General features: G+C 40.4%; 1 protein-coding gene across 13 annotated transcripts in view; it reads right to left on the reverse strand.

The window, feature by feature from the left end:
* Positions 1-1,954: 1,954 nt before the first annotated feature.
* The window catches only part of GALC (galactosylceramidase), a 64,302-nt gene continuing 44,251 nt past the window's right edge, over positions 1,955-22,005 (reverse strand). For 7 of the 13 annotated variants that reach the window (XM_070065475.2, XM_002719689.6, XM_070065478.2 and 4 more), the window contains 7 exons: positions 19,644-19,733; positions 18,871-18,957; positions 16,596-16,746; positions 13,428-13,608; positions 9,997-10,160; positions 7,547-7,623; positions 1,955-2,729 (listed from right to left, as the gene is read on the reverse strand). In XM_070065475.2, the coding sequence (XP_069921576.2) occupies positions 2,583-2,729; positions 7,547-7,623; positions 9,997-10,160; positions 13,428-13,608; positions 16,596-16,746; positions 18,871-18,957; positions 19,644-19,733 (897 nt within the window). In that variant the 3' untranslated portion in view covers positions 1,955-2,582. Of the gene's footprint in view, positions 2,730-7,546; positions 7,624-9,996; positions 10,161-13,427; positions 13,609-14,388; positions 14,587-16,595; positions 16,747-18,211; positions 18,958-19,643; positions 19,734-22,005 lie in introns of those variants that run through there. The other 6 variants (XR_016226689.1, XR_016226692.1, XM_089322542.1 and 3 more) reach the window with 4 other exon arrangements.

A 22,005-nucleotide genomic window follows, 5' to 3' on the forward strand; every position in this document is an offset into this window, starting at 1 on the left:
CGCGGGACACCGAAGACAGGCGTGTATCAACGCCAAAAAATAAAAAGAAAGGGGGATCTGTGGGGAGCAACCCAGACTAGACTAAGTTACTGGAATTAAGACTTATTCTGTGCATCTGCTCTCCCACAATATGGCGCTGGGAGAGAAGAAAACAGCTTCTACGCAGCTGCCTCCAGTTCAACCAATAAACTGTAGGACTTGCTCCTGATTGGAGGAGAGCAGCGTACTCGGCGTGTGGGCAGCCGAGTTAGGATTGGCGGAGGAGGACTATAAAGGAGGAGAGAGATGGCATGCACCAGGAACATCTAAGGGGAACATCTAAGGGAACACCTGTGCAGCCCCCGAGAGAGCCGGCCGGCGGTGTGCCACTCCCCTGAGGAAGTGGGGAATGTGGCCAGGGGGAACTGCCCTTCCACGGAGGTGGAAGGGACAGTAGCCAACCCGGGAAGAACCAGCAGCAAACCCGGGGAGGGTCGAGCAGACAAAAGAACAGCGCAGGGTCCTGTGTCGTTCCTCCACGAAGCGGGGGAGCGACAGTTGCCCCTCTTCCAGGCCAGCTCTCTGCTGTGGCCAGGGAGTACAGTGGAGGATGGCCCAAATGCTTGGGCCCTGCACCCCATGGGAGACCAGGAGAAGCACCTGGCTCCTGCCATCGGATCAGCGCGGTGCACCGGCCGCAGCGCGCCGGCCGTGGCGGCCATTGGAGGGTGAACCAACGGCAAAGGAAGACCTTTCTCTCTGTCTCTCTCTTTCACTGTCCACTCTGCCTGTCAAAAAAAAAAAAATATATATATATATATATATATATATATATACTTAGCATAGAGTTGGTCCTCTGTATAGAAAGTTAAACTAAAAATCAACCATAATTAAGAAGGGGATGGGAGAGGGAGTAATAGATGGGACGAGAGTTGGGGTAGGAGGGTGGGTAAGGGGGTAAGAACCATTATATTCCTAAAGTTGTACCTATGAAAAATGCATTCATTAAATAAAAGCTTTAAAATAAAAGAAAGAGAAACCCTTCATAGTAGTCCATAGCATATGATGTCATTATTGGATGTTTTGAAACAAAAAAACTGACCTATAATGACAGAAATCCTATCAGTTGATGCCTAGATTGATAGTGAGGGCAGCTGACAGCATGGGTGTACAAGAGAACTTTCCACAGTGATGGAAATGTTCAACAGCTTGACTGAAGAATTGGTTACATGAGTTTTTCATTTTTTCAAAACTCATTGAACTGTACACTTTCAATTAGAACATTTTATTGTTCATAAAGTATACTACAAAATTAGCTTTGAAAACATATAGAGATCTGAACTGGAAATAACTTAGACTTGGTTTTAATTTGAAATTTTTCTCTATTTTCTGACTTACTGCAGTAATTAGCTTTTGTCTTCTAAAATAATGTAAAACTTTATTGTATCTTAGCCTAGTTAGACCATTAAAAATTCCTAAGTGGTAGAATCAGTTCAATGAATAATTCTTATAAAGAATTCCAGAATTTACTTTGCCCGTGTCAATATTAGATTTTCTTCTGACAGCAACATTATGCTTAGATATAGACTACATGAGAAACACATTCTACCATATTTAAAAATATTTAGACTTTTAAAAAGTAAGTGCATCTAACTGAGCAAACATTAAAGGATGATCCAATTCTGTGAGCTACAGTAAAAAGCTAAGAGCCCTCCCCTTCTACACATGAGGAGATAAAAGCATTCATCAGGTATTTCAGCTGTTCCCAGTGCCACATGTGGGGACAGACCACAAAAGGCACAGTGAAACGAGACACAGGGAAACCACTATAATTCTGACTCTAGACTCACTTAGAGCAGTGGCTACATTTCATTTTCCTCCTTCTTCCAGCCACCTGGGAAAATGATCACAGACAGACATGGATTATAAGACTAAAAGCTGAAATCACAGGAATTAAAGAATACAAATAACCCAGTTAGTCTATTAACATTTATTACTGCAGAAATAGCTCTAGAGGTAGTTTATTAATGAGGCACTTTTCAAATCTTCCTGTAATTCTAAGAAAAGGCCATGAAAAGCATCATCTTAGAAAAGAAAAATAATTTTCTTGTAAGGATAATGTGTTAAGTGGTTTTCAAAATAAGCACTTCCAGTGTTCTTCAGCTTCCCACTGTAGCAGCTCTGTCTCATGACGGGAATTTCAGTTCACTTAGACACATGGTCAGTATTCACGAATATCTCTGGCGTGATCACATTAGAGCCACTGGAATGACTACTTGCAAATAACAGAGAGAGAGCTACCTCAGTTTAACACCAAGGTTTTGACATCTGAACCACCCAAACCACTGCTAAGGACAGGACCAGTGAGCAGTTTGAATTGAGGGGACACAGTAGATAGTGTTAAAGATCTTTTTGTAGTCTTCTGCAATTGGTTCTAGGAAAATCTTCCACAGGATCAAACAAAAATATATTATTCTCCCCATTTACTCATTATTTTCAGCCTCCAAAGGCCCATATATTGGTCCATCAAAACAAGAATGGGCTCTGAATCAAAACCAAAAAGAAAGAAAGGATATCCAAAGAGTTTTCTGTGATGTTCAGTATTAGCATGCAGCTTCCACGTGAAAGTTGTCAAATTGTGCAAATTCAAAGGAGTGAGTTCCAATCGCAGCCCAGCCATTCTTCGGGAACAATACATGGGTGTTATTCCACAGAGACTTGCCATCCAACATGCCAGAGGACAAATGACCCTGGAGTAGAGAGAAACACATCCCTTGAAAACATATGGAAATAATCTTCTGAAGTCTTGTTTCCTAAAAAATGCATAGGCCACCTACTTAGTGGAGCAAATATCTTTCTCACTCCAGACTTACCACAGTGAAACCCAACTCCACAAGTCTGGGCAAAAACTTGAAATACAGGGAATGTTCTGGGGGGAAATTCTTACCTTCCTATTTAAATAGCTCCCAAGGCCCAAGGAATTCCAGAATATTTCCTTGTGCTCCACAAAATGTAAAAACAACAAAAACTGTTCATAATATCATGAAGTTTTAGACAATATAATATCATAAAGTTTTAGACAAAAGTACACTAAATTTTTTTTTGCAAAATATTGCTATTTACAAGTAGTTGCATGTGCAGGTGTTGTGGCTAGCAGGCACCAAGGCTTCAGTGCTGGAGCTAAAACGTCTGCTCTACCTCGGTGTTCATGTAAGGTCCTCATTAAGGATCCTTGGCCTAGCAAGAAGAAGAGCAGTTACCTTTTGTTTAACTTTTTGTCCCCATGTATTTACTATTACCTCAAAGCCATATGAAATTTCTACCCTTAAACTGGAAAAATAGTAACCATCAGTTAACTCAGTGGTGGGGGGGAGTGGAATAAGAGCAAGATGCATATTGTGGTACTTCCTGTCCTCAGGCAGATGCCATGTCCTTCCTAGCTTAGTGTCTGGCACATGGTGCATGATAAATGTCAGCCATTCTTTTTATTACTGTAGCACATTTGAAAGCTTACATTCACAGCCTAACAATTAGAGCTAAATATTTAAAAATGGCTACTCTCAAATACTGAAGAGCTGATGATTCAAAGCACTAGGACAGGGCCGGCGCCACAGCTCACTGGGCTAATCCTCCGCCTTGCGGCGCTGGCACACCGGGTTCTAGTCCCAGTCAGGGTGCCGGATTCTGTCCCGGTTGCCCCTCTTCCAGGCCAGCTCTCTGCTGTGGCCAGGGAGTGCAGTGGAGGATGGCCCAAGTGCTTGGGCCCTGCACCCCATGGGAGACCAGGAGAAGCACCTGGCTCCTGCCATCGGATCAGCGCGGTGCGCTGCGGCCATTGGAGGGTGAACCAACGGCAAAGGAAGACCTTTCTCTCTGTCTCTCTCTCTCACTGTCTACTCTGCCTGTCAAAAAATAAATAAATAAATAAATAAACAAAGCACTAAGACAAGAAGCAAAATTAACCTGTTCTTAAGTCTTAGAATTATAATGCAATAGGCTTTCATTAGGTTCTTTTATTTTATGACACTGAGGTTCAACAAGATTAAAAGTCAAAGTCACAAAGTTACTACCAGAACTAGGATGTGACTCCAAGTCATCCAGCTGCAAATTCAGAGTCACATTCATATTACCAAACACCTGTATAGCTATCTTCAATCCTAAATATCCTTACTGAACATCCTTGTCACAAATCATCCTAAATACAAAGCTCATCCAATACTAATCTTCTCCTCCTCTTCCCTCTAGCATCCCAGGCTTCAGCTAGTCCTGTCTCTGAGAGGCCGCTTAGACAGGACCAGCCAGGCCTACTCTTGCCCCATTTGTGCAGTCTGCTCAGATTGTTCTTCATTGTTCAGGTCGAAGCTCAAACATCACCAGCTCAGCAAGGTGTTCCCCAACCTCCCTAATTAGATGATGACAGCAGGGGAGCTAATTTATCTCACTAGCCCACTTTTTTCTTCATAGTTATTTCTTTATTTGTAAGCTTACTGCTTTAGAACAGGGGTTGGGAAACTATGACCCACAGGCCAGCTACCTATTTTTATAAATAAAGTTTTCCTGGCACACACCTGTTCACTTATTTCCTCAGTAAGTGAAGTTGAAGGGCTACAACAGAGGCCACAGAGCCCACAAAGCCTCAAGTACTGACACTTTTGCCCTTGACAGAAGAAGCTTGCCTATCTCTTTCTAAGAATTTCTGCACTGAGAAAGCAGGAAATGTTATCAGGTTTGCAACCTGCTACAGCCCGAGCACTAAGGAAAGGTGCTTAACCAAAAGGTGTTGGATGAAACTATGAGACACATTTAGCTCTCGAGACAGCCTCACAGAGGGTAGCTCCACTTGATGGACAAGATAACAGCAGCTGGGAGAGGTGAAATAACCTGCTGGAGAGTCTCTGTATGTATCACCAAGGAAACCTGAATCTGGTTCCAACTATGCCTGCTCATAAGAATATTAACTTAGTTCATGAAGTTCTCACCATGCATCAGGTACTGTGCCAAGCTTTCATATATGGTATCTCATTTAATCTTCATGATGTTAGACAGGATGAGAAAAACTGAAGCTAAGTGACAGTAAATCCATGCAAGGGAAGCACAGACTTCAAAGTCTATCTTTCTAACCATTGTGACGCTTACGTGTGGGGATTAAGGCATCCGACATGTTCTGGGAAGAATGAAACAAATAGCCAATGTAAAAAGGATAAAATCCTCACATCAGCTATAATTTGGAGTATGGACAAGAGATGATGCTTGATAATTTTTTTTTTTTTTTACTTACACAGCAAAGATTTAATACGTCAAATGCTGTTAGATGTTCTTGCAATTCAGAGATAACAAGAAAAGCAAAGACCCTATTCTTAGGGAGCTTACTTTTTAGTTGAAGGAGACACACAAACACAGTAAATGTGAGCTAAGCACTGAGAAAGGGGGTCAAGTATCAAAATACACTGACAAGATGATGAGTGCCTGAGAGATAGCTTGAGACTGGATGATTGGAAAAAGATTCTCAGAGTATGTGGCATACAGCTGAGAGATGCAAGGGAGAAAGAGAGGGCCCACAGATGACAGAATAAGAAATACTTGACAGCGGAGCAGTGCTGTGGTGCAGTGAGCTAAGCCTCCAGCTGCGGTGCTGGCATTCCACAAGGGCACCCGTTCTAGTCCCAGCTGCTCCTCTTCTGATCCAGCTCTCTGCTATAGCCTGGGAAAGCAGTGGAAGATGGCCCAAGTCCTTGGGCCCGTGCACCCATATAGGAGACCCAGAAGAAGTTCCCAGGAAAAATTAGGGAAATTCATTTTTCATATCCCACTCATGATTTTTAAAAATTCATAAAATCACCAAAAAAACCCTAATCAGAAATGTGCAAAAACCACAAAAACAAAACTCAAGGACATAGTGAAAGATCTCAATAAAGGGAGAAGATACAGCACATTCAGGTCATATTATTATTTAAAAAGGTATTTTCTCCACATTTATATATAAATTCAATGTAATATCAGCAGCACTTTCTGTAGAATTAAAAACTGCTTTCAAAATTCAAAGAGTAAATATACTAAAAAAGCAAAGATAATTTTGAAAAAGAAACAATAAAGAAGGTGCCCCCCTACACACAATATGCACTCATTTAACAAGAATCCACTGGGCTTTTGCTCTGACCATGCGCCAGGCATCTTCCAGGTGCTGCCGAGCAGCAGTGACTACCATGGAGACAGACTGGTCCCTGAAGGAGTGATTTCCACTGGAGGGAGCGGGACAACACACATGCAATCAATGGGATGTGGTGGTGTAAAGTGGTGACAAAGGCATCGGAGAAAAATTAAGTAATAGCAGGACGACTGGGAGTGAGATGAGTACTATCTTATATCAGGTGGTCAGAAGAGAATTCTGAAGGATGCAAGTAAAATAACAAAAGTTTTAGAAAGCTAACATAATTTAAAAATTATGTCAGACAATATGAGCACAGACAAAGTATAGAAATGAATCTTTGCACATACTTGAACCCCATTTTTAATATCTATTGCAACTTAAATAATATTATGAGATTATTTTGGGGAACAGCAACATTTACATGAAAAAGTTTCCCTATACAGCATCACTTGGAAGTATTGTCAATTAGAAACTCATGATAAGAAATAATTTTGATGGGGCCAGTGCTGTGGCATAGTAGGTTAAGCCTCCACCTGTAACACTGGCATCCCATATGGGCACCAGTTCAAGTCTCAGCTGCTCCATTTCCAATCCAGCTCCCTGCTAATGGCCTGAGAAAGCAGTGGAAGATGGCCCAAGTGCTTGGGCCTTTACACCCACATGGAAGACCCAGAGAAGCTCCTGGCTCCTGGCTTCAGATTAGTCCAGCTCTGGCTGTTGCAGCCATTTAGGGGTGACCCAGTGGATGGAAGACCTCTCTCTCTGTCTCCTCTCTCTGTTTGTAAAGTTTCCTCTCAAATAATTATTTTTAAAAAAAGAAATAATTTTGACAATTTTTAGATTTCCAGTATGCTGTGATTAATCTAATATCTTCTCTAACAAAAATATCTGTGGAAACCAACCTATAAAACCTGTTCTGAGAGTTGAAAACCGAACAAATTTATATGACTTTTTTATACAAATAAGCTCTAATTATAGTCATGGTTCAAGTAAATTTGAATTCAATTATTCAATTATTGACTTTTCCACCAATTACTCCTCAGTTTAAAAACCAAAAACAAAATTTAAGAAAATAGTGGTCAGGATTCAGTCCTTGGCTCCCAGCTTTAACCTGGCCCAGCCCCAACTGTTGCAGGCATTTGGAGAGTGAACCAGCAGATAGGAAGTCTTTCTGCCTCTCAAATTAAAAACTTAATAAAAAATTAGTGGTATGATAAAGCTGACAGCTGGTGACTGCCATATGGGTTTCTCTGAGACCTACTGTCATCTGAAGGACAGGTGGTTGACTGGTTGCATGGCAGACTCCCTGCTGTTTCCATTATTTATCGTACTTTCTTCTTCCCTTGTTATCACAGAACATTCTAGAAAGGCACACAAAAGAACATTTTCCTTCCAGGCATTCTGATCAGCAACACTTACCTTAATAGTTAATGTCAGTGTATACCATGTTTTCTCCATAATTCTAACACGTCCTGCAGCATATACGATCCATCCAGCTGTAACACAAAGATCATCCTGACTGATACATTTTAAAATCTAAATCACAGAATCAAATAACTTGGTAGGAGTTCTGAGATAGCACTGATATATAAAGTCAGGCTTGATAGGGAACTATGGCCCATAATGTCCAGATCTATTACTGACTTAAAAGAATCCCTAACTCTGCCATGCATTCAGTAAGCATGTATTGAGATCTACTCCGAGCCACATACTATATGAGTTCACAGTAGGACTGGAAAAATCCACCACAGTACAATGTGTTAGCATCTGTGGCCCACATACACATTTATATCTGAAAGACAGAATATGTGGGATAAGAGGGAGCAAGAAATACACAAGATTCCTGCCTGGTGTAACTGCTTACACAATAACAGCATCCACTTAGAGGGGAAGAGGAATCAGTTGATTTTTGGATTTATTCCATTTGAATGCTTGGGGACAAACCCCAGATTAGGCAGTCCACAAAAGATACAGATTTAAATTCTTGCTTCCAATTCTGCCACTAACGAGTTTTGAAACTGGGCAAATCAATTAGCCTCTCTGGCTTGCTGTTTTGGATTAGAGAATCAGTGAGGTAACTTCTTGACCAGTCATGCTATGTTTTTACAACTCCTACTGTAATGTCCTTACCACCTATTACCTCTTTAATTTTTATTTATTGACAGAGGCAAGGCAAAGAGTAGCAAATTACCAAAGAGAGACTTTTTGATTATTGTAAGAAGAAATCAAGAATCAAGAAAAATCACCACCAATAAAGTCTAATTTCAATGCAGTGAATTGTACCAAAACCTATTGAACTGGATGCAGTTCAATTTGAGCACATTCTTTTTTTTTCTTTAAAATTTGAAAATGAAAGTTACAGAGAAAGAAGAAGAGGCAGAGAGAAAGAGAGAGAGAGAGGAAGAGGGAGAACACAAGCGAGCTTTCACCTCTGGTTCACTCTCCAAATGGCTGCAATGGTTCAGCAGAGCCAGGCCAAACCCAAGAGACTCAAACTCCACTCAGGTTTCCTACATAGGTGGTAGGGGCCCAAACACTCAGGCCTTTTTCTACTGTCTTCCCAGTCACATTAACAGGGAACAGGATTGGAAGCAGAATAGCTGGGACTTGAACCAAGGTTCATACGGGGGCCAGCATCATAGGTGGCAGCTTAACCTGCTGTGCCACAATGTTGGCCACAATTTGGGCACTTTCTAAATACCTATTGTACATAAAAAACTGTATAAATGAGAAAAGTACCATATAAGTGAGAAAAGTAGAGGCATTTTCAAGTACAAATTAGAAAACAGGATTTCTTCATTTTAAGTAGATCAATCCCTTCCCTACTATTTTCCTAAGCACAGTGGCAACAATTTTATGGTCTTGTTTTTGTTCATGATGTTTCTTGGGTACCCTCTCCCTCCCACAACCACCTCACCCCAGATCATACAACTACACACACATAGCCCAGCTCACTTCTCCAATCCCCTAAAAAGCTTTCTACAATTATTTTCTCTTTAACTGAAATGCCTATATCTATTCTAATTAAGTAACTCTATACTGTGCATTATTTGGTATTTGGATGCATATGCTGAAGATCTTCGCAATAAGATGTCCCAACACCTTGAGGTAAAGTGCTCTTATCATGCCCATAAATAAGAAGCAGGTGGTCAAAATAAAATATTACATAAAAAGTTACATACCAGAGCCAGCAATGTGGTACAACAGGTTAAGCTGCCATTTGCAACTCTGGCATCTCATAGCAGAATGCCAGTTTGAGTCCCTGCTACTCTACTTCTGATCCAGCTCCCTGTTAATGTGCCTGGGAAAGCAGTAAAATGATGCCTCAAGTCCTCGGTTCCCTGCCACCCATGTGGGAAACCCAAACAGAGTTCTTGGCTCCTGGTTTCAACCTGGCCCAGTTCCAGCTTTTGTGGCCATTTGGGGAGTGAATCAAGGGATGGAAGACCTCTGTCTCTCCCTCTTTCTCTATAACTCCGCCTCTCAAATAAACAAACAAATAATTTTTAAAAAGTCAAATGCTGGGGCCGGTGCTCACTTGGTTATCCTCAACCTGCGGCACCAGCATCCCATATGGGTGCCAGGTTCTAGTCCCAGCTGCTCCTCTTCCAGTCCAGCTCTCTGATGTGGCCTGGGAGGGCAGTGGAGGATGGCTCAGGTGCTTGGGCTCCTGCACCCTCATGGGAGACCAGGAAGAGGCACTTTGGCTCCTGGCTTCGAATCGGCACGGAACCAGCCATAGTGGCCATTTGGGGAGTGAACCAACGGAAGAAAGACCTTTCTCTCTGTCTCTCTCTCTCACTGTTTATAACTCTACCTGTCAAATTAAAAAAAAAAATCAAGTGCTATGAGAGATATTTATTACTCACCTAGATCACCTGTGACTCTGTAAGATCCATTTGCAAAAATCCAGAAGAAAATTCCTTGGGCACTTCTAATCAAAGTACCACCTTTATTTACTCTTCCTGCGATGAACACACCCCCCACCTCAGGAGTCTCTATGTAAACATCACACCTTATAGTCATATTGCTCCTACAGAATGAAACAGATGATTAGAATTCTTAAATTTTGACACTCTTAATGTAGCGCAAATATGTCATTTCACAACAAATGCTTCCAAACTTCTGATTGAGGCGAGCACGTGATTTGCTAAGTCTGAACTTGCAATCGGAGTGGGCTTCAAAAATATTCATTGATGACAGTTTTAAGTTTTACATGATTTAAATGGAATAATTTTGTTACTTTCTTTAATGAGCTATTAGAGAATAATATTGTTTTGAAGTTTCTTTTTTTTTTTATTTTTTGACAAGCAGAGTTAGACAGTGAGAGAGAGAGACAGAGAGTTATAGACAGTGAGAGAGAGACAGAAAGGTCTTCCTTCCATTGGTTCACTCCCCTAATGGCCACCACAGCCGGTGCTGCGCAGATCCAAAGCCAGGAGCTGGGTGCTTCCTCCCGGTCTCCCATGCAGGTGCAGGGACCCAAGCACTTGGGCCATCCTCCACTGCCCTCCCGGACCACAGCAGAGAGCTGGACTTGAAGAGGAGCAACCTGGCACTAGTACCCAGCGCCCCAACCGGGACTAGAATCCGGGGTGCCAGCACCACAGGCAGAAGATTAGCCAAGTGAGCCATGGTGCTGGCCCAAGATTTGAAGTTTCTTAAAACCTATATCTTGTCTCTCTATAATAAAACTTCTGTTCCTCACCCCTGTCTTGAATGAAAGATGCCAGTTTTTTCTAGGAACACATAAAAAATAAAGTTTCCACGGAATTCTGAACAGGTTTATTCACACTTCCATCGGCAAAGAGAAGCAATGCAGGCAGTGCTAGTGCCCTAAGGGAGAACTTCAATTACTGTATCTGATTCAGCAGGTTGGGGGCTCCTTGAATTTGCTTGTCTAGCAAATTCTCATTGAGAACTGTTTTCCTCTACAGAGCAGGTCTCCCCATGCACAGGCAATAAAACCCTGGTTCTAGGCTCATTGATCCATGAAACTGTCTATCAAACAAGGGAAAAGATTCAGCCAACGAGGAACTACTAGAGCTTCTATAAGGAGCTCTCCTCAAGACTGCATTTTTAAAATGCTACCAGATACAACTCTACTTCTGGCATGACACAACCAGCCTGAACCAACATGATCCCTGAAAATAACTGACTTCCTACTCAATATTTAACTGTAAGTGAGAAGAAAAAGAAAGCCTGCAGATAATCAAGCGATAAATCAAGTAATTTATCTAAAGTAAGGCTAAGAAAGTCAAGAAATCTATTTTCAAAGTGTGGGGGAGACTGAATCTAGAATTATGTGGCTTTTACATTTCTGAGTTTCTTCTAATCAGTGAATTTTGCACAATGGAATTTTAGGACATAAAGGAAAATCTGAAAAAGGAAGCACTTACAACAGGTACATAATCAGAAAGATGGACCTTTAATTATCTAATAAGAGCTGGGCTTTTTTAAAATATTTATTTATTCATTTGAAAGGCAGAGTGAGAGAGAGAGAGAGAGAGAGAGAATCTTCCATCTGCTGGTTTACTCCCCAACTGGCTGCAACTGTCAGGGCTGGGCCAGGCTGAAGTCAGGAGCCAGGAGCTTCTTCCAGGCCTCCCACATGGGTGGCAAAGGTCCAGGTACTTGAGCCATCTTCCATTGCTCTCTCAGGCACATTAGCAAGGAGCTGGATCAGAAATGGAGCAGGGGCCGGCACTGTGGCTTAGTAGGTAAAGCTGCTGCCTGCACATCGGTTGGAATCTCGGCTGCTCCACTTCTGATCCAGCTCTCTGCTATTGGGGAGTGGGCCAGTGGATGGAGGACCTCTCTCTTTCTGCCTCTGCCTCTCTGTAATTCTGCCTTTCAAATAAATAAATGGATAAAGGAGAGGAGAGTAGAGGAGGGGAGGGGAGGGGATGGGAGAGGAAAGGAAGGGAAGGGAGGGGAGGGGAGGGGAGGGGAGGGGAGAGGAGAGGAGGGGAGGGGAAAGGAGAGGAGGGGAGGGGAGAGGAGGGGAGGGGAGGGGAAGGGAGGGGAGGAAAGAAAGAAAAAGAAAGAAAGAGAGAGAGAGGTAAGGAAGGAAGGGAGGGAGGGAAGAAATATCTTTTAAAAAAAGGGAGGAATTGAAGTCACAAGCTAACTAAAGCTGATTTACTTTTTACTATTGCCATCTACTGTCAAGAGGTAAACAGATTTTCTGCAAAAGCTAAGACAGTGTAATTTTATTATTGATCCAGCAGAGGGCAGCCATATATCAAGAAATTAACCATCCAATAAATCAGAAAAGGAAAACATGCAAATCAGTCTATTTATAAGTAAATATTATAGTTGAATCCAAAAGTCTTCAATTTTTATATTAAAATCAAACTTCTCCTGCAATAATGAGTATTGGAGTATTTAATTTGGAAAATCTGAGGAAACGATACTATATATACAATATATTGGTACCTGCCCATAGTTCCTGGCTCACAACTCTCTCCCCAGGGCAAGCCAAGTAAATGCAATAAGTAGCTCCTAAGTCCCTGCTTATTCCAGAGGGGACTTGCTCCACACCCTGGAGGAAGGACAACTAAAGAAGCTGAACACACCAGCCTGGCTAAGTTTCCCTACCCAGTCCTTTCGCCATCACGCCTAGGCAGTGAAGTCTCAAAAAAACTCCTAAAGAGTTCCGAGAGCTTCTAGAGATGTGGTGCCCTTTTCCTATACCTGACCCTAAAAATCTCTACAACTGTACCCTTTGAAATATCTTTTGTAATAAGCCAGTAAATGAGTAAGCATTTCCCCAAGTTCTGTGAACTTTTCAAGCAAATTAACGGAATCCAAGGAGGTGTTGTGGAACCCAAGATGGGGTCGTGGGAATCACAGATAAAACCACCAAGGGTTTGAGAATAGCATCTAAAGCAGGGAGGGAGTCTTGGAGACTGAGCCCTAAACCTGTGGAACACTATCTCCAGGTAAACAGTGTCAACGTCAAACTGAATTAGAGGGCACCCAGCTAGGATCCACTGCAGAACTGATGGATTGCTTGCTGGTGGGGAGAAATCCCCATAGCTTTTGAGATCACAGAAGTGATTGGTGTTGTGAGCATACAGTAGGAGGATCAGAGTCTGGGTTTAAGGTAGCTTTTCCTTTCATATTTCCAGGGGCAGCAAAACAATTTCCTGATTTGTGGCCACCACGATATTCAACAATTACTACACACCTGCAGTCTTGGACAAGGAGATCCACTGAAATCTTTGCTTCAGAAGGACTCAACAACACTACAAATTATCTCAGCCAAATCCACACCAAAGATACCAATCTTACATACCATTTGTAATCGCCTATGATACTGATGGTGTTGGATGCATCAGCAGCCCAAGTAATGGGTCGTTGATTTAGAACCTGGCGTAGTGTGAAGCGATGCTCTCCAGAATCTTCAATATTGGTATAATATTCAAATACACCAGTCTGATCAGCAAAATTTGGAGCTTCGCTAAAATATGGATAATCTGTTTGGAACATAATGAGTCCTCTGTTTAGTATCAAATCCTTTCAGAATCTCTCCCCTCTGACATTTTATGAGATATTCAATACACCCTTGGAACATTTTTAAATAAGTAAATATTACTTATAACCAAAGTTCAGGGTTTAAGTCTTTAATAAAGAGACAATGACTTTTTAATATTGTCATTATTAAATATCAAGCTGATGGGTTTGAGATATAGATTCTGTGTAATATTTATTACATGCATTAGATTATTAGTATTGGGGTAGGTCAAAGCTAGATTTAAATGCTAGCTCAGTCTGTCACCTGGGAAAGCTATTTAACTATCATGCACCTTAAGTTTCCTCATTTCCAGGCGGGCAAGAGGACAGCAGAATTGAATGAGAAAATGTACAAAACATGTACATAAGATAGCACCTAGCAAGGTGAATTATTTTGTTATTTCTAATGTGAGTATTTGTCAAAAAAGGATCCAAATTACTGCTCATAATCATAAACTCAGAGAACACTGGAAAAGGCACCTTATCAAGTACAGAATTTATAAATTATCTTCTGCTTCTAAAATGTACCAAACCAGTTTGGGACCTAAGCTATCAATCCTCTTCCAATTTTATTAAATTAAATTATAGTAATGAAGTCTATAAAAGAACAATTTTAGTCATAATATTTTACAGCCATTTCTACTTCATGCTTTTCCAAGTGTGTTCATATTCATTACCTCATTTGAGACATTAAGAACTCCATTATGATGTTCCAAAGCCTGGCTTATAGTTTTTAACTTTAATTTTTAGCTTCATTTTATGGCCAATAAAAGTATGGCATTTTAGATTTGAAGGTTTAGAACTGCCTCAGTCTTCAGGTCACAGAAGAATGTTCTCGTGTCAGCAGAAGTCTTTCCGTGTTGTTAGCTGTACCATATCCCACACAGACACTTCATCCACTGAAGCTGTCCTGTTAACTTTGCCAGTTGAGCCACAGATTTCTGGGAGATTTGTGTGGAGCAAAATTAATGGACTCATCTAAGAGATCATTTCAAAGAGTTTTAGGAAAACAAACCATCAAGTTCCCCTGAGGCTCACTGTTGTCTATGTTGCCCAAATAGTTGAGAAGACTCTAGTATACATGCCAAGGGGCCTTATACTCCAGTCAACTGGAAGATCATTTCCCAGGAAATGAGCTGGGACCCTACAGCAGTAACTGGAAGGGGTGGTAGTGCTGGGTAAGAAGACAGAAATAAGCCTTTGTGTGTGAAGGGGCCTAAGAAAAGCAAAGCACTTGCAGAAAGGAATGTATCAGCCTCAGAAGCATACCTTGGAAGCAGCCCAGTATTTTACACTACAAACTCCTGCTCATATCCCAATAACTTTATAGGTGTTCCCAACCTCTCCACCACTCAAGAAAAACACCCCTGGAAATGCTCTTTGCCCAGTGCCAAGCAGGTTATCCAGTCTAACAGCATTGGGTAATAAAACCTTAGGAGGAATTTCACCAATTTCATACCCAAGAAACCCTTTGTCCTGGAAAAGTGGGGGGCGGGGGGGGGGGAGCAGGAGAAACAGCAGGAAGAACTGGATCCCATTCCCTTAATAAACCCCAGCCTGAATGCAAACCAGGGTCTCAGTTCTTTGCTGAGATGCCCACCTGGCCTGACAAGTGTATTCTCTCTATTAAAGTTTGTAAATTGGTTTACCCAGTCTGAATGACTGAATACCCTCTCTCAGACTTGTCTGGAGAGGTGCCTATCTCTTCTGATGGGTACACTAACTCATTAAACTTTGCTACCTTGCTTATCACTACTCTCTGCCTCACATCTGAAATTCTTTTCTTACTGGAAGATAAGAACCTCTATTCCAGCCATCTCCGCTAACAGTGGGAGTCTCCATTTCTGAAGGAACAACCATGCAGCCAACAAGAGGTTCAAGATACTCTCTAGTGAAGCCAGTTCCCACCCTTTCATTTTTCCACAATTACTGGTTTTAGGAACAGATAATGGAGCCATCCATCTGTCTGCAAGACCCACAAGCCTACACAACACCTACTGTCAACAAATTTTGTTGCTAACTGAATGACCTAAGAATAGAACATATAGGGGCCAGCACTGAGGCATAGTGGGTAAAGCTGCTACCTGCGGTTAGGGTTAGGGTTAGGGTTAGGGTTAGGGTTAGGGTTAGGGTTAGGGTTAGGGTGGGTGCCAGTTCAAGTCCCAGCTGCTCTTCTTCCAACCCAGCTCTCTACTATGGCCTGGAAAAGCAGGAGATGGCCCAAGTCCTTGGGCCCCTGCACCCACATGGGAAACCTAGAAGAAGCTCCTGAATCCTGGCTTCGTATCAGCCCAGCTCCAGCCATAGTGGCCATTTAGGGAGTGAACCAGCATATTGAAGACTTTCTCTCTCTCTCTCTGCCTCTGCCTCTCTGTAACTTTGCCTTTCAAATAAATAAATCTTTTTTTTTAAAAAAAAGGAATATAATACATCTTCTAATTTTTTCCAGTTTTCCCAAATTATCCATAATCCAAAGCTTTTCTAACAGTTTTAGGGCAGATCCCCCTGTAACACCAGGAGAGTTCTAGTATTCGTGTAAACTCCCCTGCGCAGCTAGAGGCTACATAATGAGCTGTGTTATCTGAGGAGAGCAGAAGTTCCCATAAGTACCTGCTTCACCAGCACCATGGAAAGCCAGAAACAAATGAGCTTTAACCTCCAAACAAAAGGAAGATGCCAAGAATGGCTACCAGGAAATAGCAAAGTCACAAATCTTAAGTTTTACCAAGTTAGAATTAGAACTTTCATTCTGACAATGATCTCTACATTTTTCCTGGCACTAAAAATACAGGTTCTTTAAGTTGAGATTTACCTATACCTAGAGATCTGAGAGCTAAACGAATGTGCTTTTTGACAACCACTCCATCACACATTTAATTTGACAGGTAGAAATCAACCTACGACTGCTAAAAATAGAGATCAAGTTATGTTTTAAGTGAAAAATACTTACCATCATCGAAATCATCCGTGTAGGTGCATGGGAAGGGCTGGGATTTTGGAGGCAGTGGGTAGCTGCCTTTGCGACCTGTGGTGAGAGTGGTGAGTGTGAACAGCTCATCCTCTTGAAGTTCCAGTGTGAATTTGCCATCACTGTCGCGGAGCTGAAAAAGACAGCACCACTACATTTAGGGCCAGGTGCTAGCACTCATTCGAACAAAATAGCTTTCAAAACACTAGGCTTAAGGAAAAGCTCAACTCATTTCTCTTAGAACTTCTTAAACACTTGCAAAAGGCACTGACCAATAATAAGGCCCTTAGAATCTTTTTGTCTTGAGTGAAGACTTTACAAAACTATATTTGGATTTCTAAAGAATTTCACTTCACAGAGGGAAAAAAAAAAAAACTAGATACCCAAAACTATTTCTATGAGCCTATTTTTCCCCCCTTACACCATTAGCTTTTTAAAACCTATGTATATCAATACATACAAATAAGAAACCTGCTTATTCCTGCTTTGGGATTTTAGTAAGGTACAAAAATCCATAAAACTTCACTGTTGACTTAGGTATTAAACACATAAAATGTTTTACAATTGAGAAAGAAAAATTCTGCTCATTATACATTCAATACATAGCCCAATGAACAAGTTAAGTTTATGTCAAATTTATGATTTAGCAACTTAATTTATGTAAATCACAATCTCTTCATCTACAACCTCACAGGACTGCTGTGAAGATTTAACCAGATACTGGTTATAAATCAGATATTGTTGAGCTCAGTGTGTAACCAACAGGAAACACTCCCTATCCTATGTCATAGTTGTTTTATGCTAAATGTAAACCTCTGAAAACACTGAAATACCTTTCAGAATTAAAGTAGGCATTAGATTTATGTCCATTACATAAAAAACTGAGATTTTATTTTCTTCTTTGAATTAAAGGTTTTTTTAATCATATCTTTGCTTTAATAACAAATTAATGTTTAGATCTATGAAATACCTAATACCGTATTCTGGCTCAGGAATAACCACAAATGATACTCTCCTTTCTAGTGGGAAAAGTTAATCTCATTATGTCATTGCTAACAACTTGTTATACAAAAAATAGAGACTTCTTTTTTTAGAACTTAATATATATAGTAGTAGCTGATTATAAGAACATTAATTATTATAAGAAAAATGGCAGATTTGTATCAATTAGGTGGAATAATGTGCTTGCTTAAGCCAATTCATTCTCAGAAACCTTTCCTGAGAAACCACCATGTGCTAAGCACTGTTGTAGACACGAGAACTATAAAACCAAAAAAGGCAGAGCCCAATCCTCAAGGTATCTAATGGAGAAGAAAAAGTGTTTAATTCGACAGGCACATAATCCTAGATGGTTATGCACTAAGAAGGTGGAGACAGCCTCAGAGGAAATGATGCCTAAGCTGAATCTTGAAAGAGAAAAAGGTACCAGGAGAAGCCATTCTAGGGGAGGACAGGGCATGTGCAAAGTCACAGAGTTAAGCAAGCAGGCCTGCCATGCTTTGAAAATGTAAGATGAGTCTGTGAGGAGAGGCCAGGTAGTAGGGCATGGGTCTAGGAAGGAAAGCAATCCACTGAGGCACCCTGAGCAAGGTACTGACAAAATCCAGTTCTGCATTTCAGACACACTGCTCTGGTACCAGTGTGGTGGGCAGCCAGGTGGAAGGCCGGGAAACAGGAGGAAGTTTCTGGAACCTAGGAGAGCAACAAAGAAAAACTGAGACAGGCAGTACGAGTGGGGATGAAGACTGAGGAATGAGTAAGAGAAATCCATGGATGACAGAAGCATCTTCTGTACCCCATCATCGATGTGATACAGAGGATGCGTGAGTAATACAGAGTCTGGAATGAGGCTTGAATCTGAGTGGGATAGCCAAATGATGGCAATACCATGCACCAAGATAAGCTAGTACTGAGAGAAAAACACCCCTAAAAACTTCTGTACTGCCTTCAAAAGAAGTTCTAGAAAAGAAAAACACACAGTTGGGGACAACTTTATTATGCTTCAGCTATAAATTACAATGTTAAAATTTTTGAGGCAGTTGTTGTGGCACAAGCAGGTAAAACCACCACTTGAGATTCCCACATCCCTTACTGGAGTGCCAGTTCAAGTCCCAGCTGCTCCACTTTCAACCTAGCTCCCTGTTAATGTGCCTGTGAAGCAGCAGATAATGGCTTAAGCACCTGAGTCCCTGCCACCCACATAGGAGACTTAGATGGAGTTTTACTGTTGCAATATGGGAACTTATTTTAAAACTACCCATAGTGAATCCAGTTGTTTGAAAAGATATCTCTCAGATGATTTTCCAAGTTTAGTATACCACACCTGTAGCTCTGGTATTTCACTCTGGGGAGAAAACACAAAAAAGCAACATTGAGTAATTCATAGGACCCTCTGAGGATTTCTAAAATCAGGATCAGTGAGAATACACTAATGGCAATATGCACTCCATTTCTACTTAGCAAAAGATCCACCTCAAATTTTAAATGGTAACATACTGTATTTCAAATAAACAGCAAAGAATCTTGGCAAATGTTAAAAAATATTTTAGTGTATTTGCGCTAAAACTCATTATTGTATCTGTTGAAAACATTTTTTAAAATTTTCCTGGCATTAAAAAATAATTCTTTCACCATTAGTAGCCAGAAAAGGCATTGTGTTTTCTCAATTCAAATATAATAACAGGTAGAAATAGCAAGAATCCGGTGCCTTTTGTTTTGTTTTTTGGTGTAGAGAACTGAAAAGATCAATGCTTGGAAGTTCCTTCACCACACAGTGGAGGGCTACCCATCAATAAAAACTTTCTTAGAAGCTCCAAGTGTTCCCCAAAGCCACAGAGAGCATTGCCTCCTACTGGCTTATGACCTGTTTGATTAAAACAATCAAGAAATGGAAGACAACAGGGCACTTGTCCATTCATATGCAAACTGCTAATATTTCATAACATAAGACTTCACTTAAGAATGGCTAACCTTCAATAGGATACATAAGTTCTCAAATCAAAGCACAATGAAAGTCAGATGTTTACTTACAAAAGATCCCTTAAGAAAAAAGGTAGCAAATTGTTTGGACACGTTGAAATAAGGAAGAATTGGTCGTATACATTCAGATTGTCTACGACTCTGAGGAGACAAAAAATTACCTAAGTTATCCAAATGATGTACATGCTGTTTTCATGGGGGTAAAAATTAAATAGTTAATGCCCTAAGATTAATAGAAATGAGGGTGGATGTGTGGCAAAAAGATTAAGTTACCACTTGGGACACCCACACCCCATACAGGAGTGCCTGGATTCCAGTCTTGGCTACTACTCCATTTCCAATCAAGTTTTCCCACTATGTACATCCTGGGAGACAGCAGAGTACTTGAGCCCCTGCCACTCACATGGGAGACCTGGAGTGAATTCCTAGTTTCTGGTTTCAGCCTGGTTCAGCCCCAGCTATTGCAGGCTTTTAGGGAATAAACCAGTGGTTGGGATACGTCCCTTTCATCTCTCTGTTTGTCTCTCTCCCTCAAAATAAATAAATAAGTAAATAAATTTTTGAATATTAATAGAAATGTAATATGTAATGTAACAAATACAGGATTATTTTGAATTTTAGAAGCCTTTTGTTAAATGTAACTTTTATTGAATGTGTTTTTGTATGTGCCTAGTCAACAATAGCATTTTAACTGACTCAAGCTTTGGATTCATACCTAAATTCCAGATAACATTTATGGTACACACAGGTTACTCTTTATTATAATTATTTTCCAAGTAAAATCCATCAAATAAAATGTAAAAGCATCATATCTAAATATGAGTATAACTTTCAAATACATACTCAATAAGGTTAGCTAAATATGTATAACAAATAGTTCTCATTCATAGTTACTACTATGAACTGGGATCAAAAGAAATATGAGACAAAATTCCTACTTTAGAGAGTTCAACAATCACAGAGCATTTATAATACAAGGTTCTGTACCAGGCTTTGTAGACAATAAAAAACATGTAATCATAATTAGACATTTTACTATTCCACTTCGAATCATTGATAGGCAGGGAGTCAGAAACAAAAGAGCTGGGGAGTTTCCAGCAGTCTCTGTGTCTTGTAGCCCTTCATTCTTAACTCTATCCCCTTGCAGGCCAAATTTGTCACACACACACCTTCCTATGATGCACCTGAGTCTCTTCCATCATGAAGAAGATGCCATGACGAGCCCACGTACATTAAGCTGCACCTGGAGATACCATGAAAACTTTCCCGAGAATCCTGCCCAAACTCCATCCCATTTGCATATTTGATTAAGATATCATCTCCTACCCAATAAAGGGGGCAACTAAACTGGGGAGGGGAGCATTTCTCTCTGTATGGGCAGATCCTTCTCATGGCATGTCTCTCCTCTTGGGGCTGCCCACATTCATATACGAATTTCTACCTTCTCCATCTCTCTCCCTTTAAATAAATCCTGCTCCCATGCTTTCACTTTATCTATGTCTCTGCTTTAAATTCTTACCTCATGGGGAAGTGAGAACCTGGAATAAATACAGCTGGGAGCCTATGCCATAACAATAGTATAATAAGACAGAAAGTCAGCATGGACACGTAACTTGCTTTGACTGACATTTACAGATCACTCTGTCCAGTCTCAACAGAAAATACTCTCTTTCCAAGCACACAAGGTACACCATATTCTTATCAATAAAAGAAGTATTAATAAATTCAAAAGATTTAATCATACAACCCTGACAGACCATATAGAATTAAATAAAAAACAAATAACAGAAGAACCTCTGGAAATTTCCAAAAACTGAAAACAAAAGTTTTCATTTTTAATTTTTTTAAAAATTTTAAGCTTTTATTTAATAAATATAAATTTCATAGATACAGCTTTAGGAATATAGTGGTTCTTCCCCCCATACCCACCTCCCACCCCCACTACAAGTTTTTAAATAGTCCATGGGTCAAATGAAAAATAAAGATACTCAATGAAATAACAGGTAGAAATTCCATAGATTTCATGAAAAAAAGTAATCTATAAAGCCATGAAGCTTAAAAAAAAAACTCCTAAAGTAAAGGCAAAGAGATCTGCACATTGCCATATCATAGTAAAAATGCTGAAAATCAAAGAAAAGAAAAAAAATCTTGAAAGCAGCAAGAGAAAAAAATGACTTCATCTCTTACAAAGACATATTAATAATATTTAGAGTTGATTTATCACCCAAAACAAGGGAGGATAACATGTTTAAAGTGCTGACAGAGAAAGACTGTCAACCAAGAATCCTATATTCATCAAAACTACCTTTCAAAATATAAAGGCGAAATGAGGATATTCTCAAATAAACAAAAGTTGAATTTGTTGATAGCAGAAGCAGCTTTCACAAAATACTAAAAGAAGTACCCAAAGTTA

This window comes from Oryctolagus cuniculus, chromosome 20, assembly GCF_051225735.1.
Source record: "Oryctolagus cuniculus isolate XC-2025 breed Fujian yellow rabbit chromosome 20, ASM5122573v1, whole genome shotgun sequence".
In the NCBI taxonomy this organism is placed as follows: Eukaryota; Metazoa; Chordata; class Mammalia; order Lagomorpha; family Leporidae; genus Oryctolagus; species Oryctolagus cuniculus.